This window comes from Macadamia integrifolia, unplaced genomic scaffold (assembly GCF_013358625.1).
Source record: "Macadamia integrifolia cultivar HAES 741 unplaced genomic scaffold, SCU_Mint_v3 scaffold_30A, whole genome shotgun sequence".
NCBI classification, from domain to species: Eukaryota; Viridiplantae; Streptophyta; class Magnoliopsida; order Proteales; family Proteaceae; genus Macadamia; species Macadamia integrifolia.
In genome coordinates, this window is record NW_024870663.1 from 235,498 (window position 1) to 242,062 (window position 6,565).

The 6,565-nt window shown below is 35.7% G+C and overlaps 1 protein-coding gene across 1 annotated transcript; it reads right to left on the bottom strand.

Moving 5' to 3' along the window:
* Positions 1-1,582: 1,582 nt before the first annotated feature.
* LOC122071598 (gamma-glutamyl peptidase 5-like) lies at positions 1,583-3,401 on the bottom strand. Its single transcript, XM_042635984.1, has 4 exons — positions 2,955-3,401; positions 2,678-2,842; positions 1,984-2,151; positions 1,583-1,869 (listed from the first exon to the last, which is right to left on the bottom strand). Exons 1-4 carry the CDS (start codon positions 3,276-3,278, stop codon positions 1,759-1,761), a joined length of 768 nt encoding a protein of 255 aa, XP_042491918.1. The 5' UTR covers positions 3,279-3,401; the 3' UTR covers positions 1,583-1,758.
* Between the last annotated feature and the right edge of the window lie 3,164 nt (positions 3,402-6,565).

Below are 6,565 nucleotides of genomic sequence, written 5' to 3' on the forward strand. Positions count from 1 at the left end.
TCTGGTTTTTTCCCTCTTTTACTCTCTCAATTTCTGTTAATTGGAAAAGAAGGAGAAGAAGTTGAATGAAAACCCTCTGATTCTTCCCAAGAAATGAAAACCCTTCTTTCTTGGTATTACCTACAAACGAGTTGAGGAAGAAGACACATAGCTGGAGAGAAATCGTAGCCTTACCTCTGCTGGGAGATTATAAATTAAGTTGAGGAAGAAGCCATAGAGCTGGGAGAGATCGCTTCCTTCGTCTTTCTTCCACCGGATCGTTTCCCTTCGTCTTTCCCACAAGAGTCCCACTAAATCGGTGGGACTTTGAAAGGGAAGAAATGGAAGAAACACACCTCCGACAGGAAACCCTGACCATCTGACAATAATTCCACAGCTCTCCCACCCCTTTCATCCAAACAACCCTATTTTACACTATTTTGTGGTAATGTTGTCAGAAATCACACCCCATGGATCCCACCACACCAAGTCCCCTCTAAACAAACGGGCCCTTAAGGTTTTTTTTTTGCACCAATGAATTAGAGTTTTAAGGATTTTATTATAAGTAAAAGCTAATGGTCCTGCAACCATCACTTTAATACCTTCATGCTTTTGAAAGTACATACTTATAAGAGTAGTACATATGTGAGAGAATTCCAAGGGTGAAAGACCGCAGAAGATCTTAATGGATGGAACTCTATTGAGATTGTTCTTCATTGTTCAAGGGATGATTCCACGCTCAATGGTATTCCTCTTTTCTCCTATTTGGGTCTCTTCTCTATTTGTGCTCTTGCTACTGGGAGGGATTAGATCCTGGTTTAGGGACCTATTTCCTCCATGACTTTGATTCAACCGTGTTCTTGTTTCTCTGTGTGGATTCCTCATAAAGGGTTTCGGATTCAAACCCATAGGCAGTTCTAACAATAGACAGTAATTTTCCTATGCATAAGCACAACAAGGTAAATTAATTATTTGTTTGAACTAAAACATTAATTCGTTACCCTTTCTGAAGCAAAAATTAGTGAAAGAAAAAAATGGGATTTATAAACATAAAAAAGATAAGGAGACCGAGCTTTAAGGCCATGAGCTAGTGCTAGCGTTCATGACGTTCATGATAAGGTTATGCAATATCACCGAATTGTCACTCCATATTTCAGTCATGTACGTCCATTCTTCATCTAAGGTGATTTGATGCTATGATTGCTTTTGGAATAGTGAATATCATCTTTTTTTTTTTGGTTAGTAAATATCATCATTAATTATCAACAGGGATTTAAATCTCGAGAATCGAATTGATAGCAATATCAATATTGATTCATATCGATTCATATCAGTTTGAATTGGTCTGTTTTACCCTTATTTTTCATTTAAAAAAAAATTCTTACGATTTTACCCCTGATTTGATACTTTATCCCAGATCAGCCAGGTCTCGGTCAATACCGATTCAATCCAACATGAGTCCTACCTGTGTCTTGCTCATTTTCTGTAGGGTTTTTTTTTTTTTTTTTTTCCCTCTTTGAGAAGAGGGTGCCTTCTGAAATATTAGAATTAAAGGAAAAGGCATAAATGCACAGCCATAGACGTGAGAGAGAGAGAGAGAGTACTAGCGAAGTACTTTAATTTTCCATTACAAAGAATGAAGGAGATCTTCATTCAACAAAATACATACAAATTCAACACTTTTTACTTTTCCCATTACAAATTGATTAGAATGAAGGAGATCTTCATTCTGTTTCTAACCACATCGAAGCAGCTAATATTTTTTTATTCAAAAAAAAATTAACACAACATCTGTCCCCCCTTGAGAAAGTTCTTGCAAATCTTCAACCAAAACTTCCTATCTGGTTCTGCAATCTCCAATCTCGATTTCACAATCTCAGCAAATTCTTTCTGTAAATTTATGAAATAAAATCAAAAAACCAATAAGTAATTAATGAATCATTTTAATTAATGAGAAGTAGAGCATATTTAATATATAATTAAGCCAAAAGGATGATTATTTACCTTAATTGAGTTATTGTTAGCAAGACGATCAATAATATTACATAAGATATCTTTGGTATATTCAGGATGGCCTTGAATCCCTAATATGTGATAGTCAAGAACAAACATCTCCACTCCTGTCTGGTCTGAGAATGCTATCACTTTCGCACCTGTAGGGACCTCCCTCACCTGTTCCATTCCATTGAGTTCAATCTTATTAGTACCTAGAAACCGTCCAGATTCATTTCACTCCCTCTCTCTCTAAATAAGAAATGAAGTCAGGTCAACTATATATTGACTTTGACCCAATAATCAACAGATATAAATTACATAACCGAGTCTAGATCTTCTACCTACATGATGTCCCACCGTCTATATATAAAGTCAAGACCATTTTAATGAATCACTTGGGGAGTGGGATTCCATGTAAGAGGGTGGGGAGGATAAATCCCCTCCTGAGTTGGTCCAGGCCCCAAAGTCCAAACCCTTTGCAACTCCAGAAAATTTAACCATATTCCTTATAAAGGATGGGTTGCTGGGTTGGATAGAATTATATAGATCAGATCTATTGTGAGGAGTACATCAATATTTCTAAAGAAAAGTGTTAAGATCATCTTTAGAAATCTGTAAACTCTTCACACATATAGACACACTAGAGAGAGAGAGAAAGAGAGAGAGAGAGAGAGAGAGGTGAAGATGATCAAATCTATGTTACCTCATCCTGATGACACTCAATAATAGTGAGGGTAGATGGGATTTCCTGTAAGCCATCAAAGATGCTACAAGGGGGTAACTCCCCAATCATGTTGACTTTCCTCAACCCTAGGTCCCATCCACCACAAGCTCTCTCAACCTTACCACCCAATGCTCTGCACAAAACCTAATAACCCAATAATGAAACAAAATCAAAAGATATCAGAACCACCAGATCAAAGTAGATATCAATATATGAACTCTAATATATATATAAATATCATGAAGAGGAATAGTACCTGATGGCCAAAACATATTCCAAGCACCTTCTTCCCCATGGAGTCCAGTTTTCTCAGCAGAGAGCAAAGAGTCAAGACCCATGGGTCATTCCCATAAGCATCATAAGGGCTACCACTGATTACAAAACCATCATACTTGTGAAGCTCATCCATGTCAGGGAACACTCCATCAACAACACTGAACATCTCCCATGTTTCCCCTTCATCTGCAAATGCGTTCTTAAACACATTAAAGTATCCACCATACACTTTCTTCACATACTCAGAGTCCCTTGCAGCCATCAGTAGAGCATATCTCTTCTGTTCATTCCCAACACCTTCCATCTTCTTCAAAAAATCACAGAAAGGAAAAGAAACAGAGATTATAGAGAAGGAAAGGATTTCTGAATGAAGTTACAAATTAAAACCCAGTTGCCTTGGAAGCTAAAGACTAGAGGGAGGTTTGAGAAATGCTTTAACGATGATGGAGAGAGTGAGCCGAGGTGGTATTTATAGAGGTGTGGACCTGGCGAATATGGTGCAAGTCCCATTAAATTACGCCGTTTACCAAACGCAAGCACTTTTTTTGAATATTTAGTTTCTTCATTTTGGGCTTTAAAATCTGTAGAAAGGGTCACATTTCGCAACCCGCGAAGGCGTGTGTGCTGCTTTTTCTATTTGCTTTTTATTATTTTAATATAAATATGGGGCATACAGTATACCCCACTTGTAGCATTGTTTTTCACTTTTTCTGTCAATTGATTTGACAAACATAATTCTTCGGTCAGTTTCCCAATATTCATCAATTGACTAAAATAGCTGACATTAGAATCTCTCATCAGATTCTTAATTGTCCTTTAATTGGGACCCACATGGATCCCACTTCATACATTACTTAAATTGAGTAAAGATATTGATACGAATTTGAAAGGACAACCAATGCAGTTGGTAGTCTAGTAATGAAAATACCCTTAATTCATTATCGTTCTAGTGGTGTTTAACGTATGGGAGCTTGTTCTGAGGGGATTATGATCACTATCATCGAGTATCTTTTTTTTTTCTAAAAAAAAAAAAAGAATTTAAAAGAACTCAACCATAAATCACTTATAAGGTGAGGAAATTAGAATCATATCAACCATTTAATTTATATCGAATTTAAAATCAATATAAGATCAACCCCTCATATGACTTATATATGATATAATATTAATGAAACTATATTTATGCGACAAATGGGTACAGATCATCGGGCAATGTGAAGCCATTAATTGTCTCTTAATCCATCTTGACTAAGGGCATACATAAGGGGGCTAAATATCATTCCTACTAAAGGATTACATCAAGGTGATCCACTCTCGTCAAGTTTATTTATTTCATGTAGAGTGCAGATCAAGTCCTCGGTGTTTGATTTAGACTTGGACTTCACTTAATCTCTCTCTTCTTTTAATTGAGTTTTATTCTGAGTGGAGTCCAAGTGTAAATCAAACACTATACGAGAATGGTTCTCGTACGAGGACTTGATCCACACCCATTTCATGTACAGTGCCTTACCTCTATGATCCCTAGTGCTTTCATGTGATCTACTCATGCCAAGTCTATTTATTTCATGCATATTCGAGTGCTTTCAACTCAAGTTTTTTGACAAACATAACTCTTCGATCAGTCAGTTCCCTAATTTTATACTCACAAAAATGAATGGTTTCAAGTGTCGATATTGTATCGATCATATCATATTGATATTAGTTGATACTGATATTGATATCTGATCAATCTAGAGCAGTTACTCATATCGTTTCAGGGGTAAAATAGTTAAAAATATGTACTTTTTGAAAATCAAGGACAAAAGTAATCAATATGCACCGATCTGATCCGATTCCAAAAGTGATTAATTACCTAAATTTTTTCTTTAAATAATAGTGATCATTATCCTGGAATGTCTAAGAGTGTGAATATGTATCTCTTGGTAATGGATGAAATCAAGGTTTTCAAGCCACTCTAAAACTATTGTCCAAGAGTGTGAATATATGTCTCTTGGTAATGGATGTCAACAAGGCTTCCAAGTCACTCTAAAACTATTGTGTTTTAATAGGAGATAATGTTGCTTGTTTGGTTTTAGTCACTCTATTTTGAAGATAAGAATTTTTGCTGCTACCAAACTTAGCAGCCAAGAAATGGAATCTCAAATAGTATTTTTTGAAAAATAAAGTTCTCTTTATATTCATATTGGTAATAGGTTGCAAAACCAGAGGAAAATACGCTTAAAATTCCACGTCTATAATTTGAGAAGAAATTGCTACCTAGTCATAAGGGTGTCCATTTAGTACCGATAAAATAAAATAAGCAAATCGTGCCAAAGGAATTCAGTATGGTTTTTATATTACAGAATGATATTTTTCTCAGTTCAATATGATATCAGTTTTTAAGACAAAACATACTGCACCATACCAAAATACTGAAATCATACTAGTTGACTCACTTTAATTCTGAATACCATATTGCCGAAACATATATGATATATCCATAAAAGGCAAAAAGAGGCAGAAATACTGAATAGAAACCGTATTCATACCAAATAGGTATTGTATTTCCACCAAATAAAAACCATATGGAAATCGTATCGAACCAATACGGTATTGCTATTGAAATTCTTAAAATATATATATATATATATATATATATACACACACACATTGAAATATAGGAATTGTCTCGATACGGTTTGATTTGGGTATCTACTCTTGGTTTAATGTACCATATCGAAACCGTATCAATCAACACCCTTACTAGTCTTGTGGTCCCAACATCAGCTTGCAGGCCAATGAGAGGGAATCGGATTCTCTCCAGACATGCACCCCAAGACACAAGCATGCATCCCCCGTTCCTCCTAGACGTTGGATGCGTATTGGACCTCTAGTGGCATTGGAGAGGATTTGAATCCTAATGAAAGTACATGATATAGAGTATCAATGTGGATATGATTCTTGATTTCATGAAAAAATGAAATGGTAATTTTGCACATTTCTATGTCTAAGTATAAGAACCCCGTGATTTTAGGAACGCTTCCAAGCTGAGTAGCATATACTAACTATTTCTTGTATTTTTCTAATCTTTGTCATTTCATAGGAGGAAGGAAAGATAGATACAAGCAGATGCTCGCACACACAAAAGAAAAGGGTGTGTGTGTGTGAGAGAGAGAGAGAGAGAGAGGGTGGGCAGGTTTAGGTTTCCACATACTTATATTGTAGGAACCCTTTTCACATTCGCACTACACCGCTAATAATTATCACTTGAAATACTTATTTTCTAAGTGCCCAAATTTAGTGGACATATGTTTATCACATCTTCGCCTGGTAATATCTTTTGACCAACTGGATTTTCCCACTTTTCATTATGGTGATGTCAAAATCGGAAAATTAATTAATTCTTCATAATAGAAGCATTAAAAGAAATTAGGGGAAAACCCATTCCTTTCTATAAAGTCTAGGGATTAGAAAGTGATCCCATGACTGATCATATATGTGTGACTTTATTTAAGAAAGACACTTAAAAATTGAAATTATTGGTCTAAGGAAATCCCCATCTTCCAACTATATATTATGCTAAATTATCTTGCCCATGTGGCAGGCATGTGG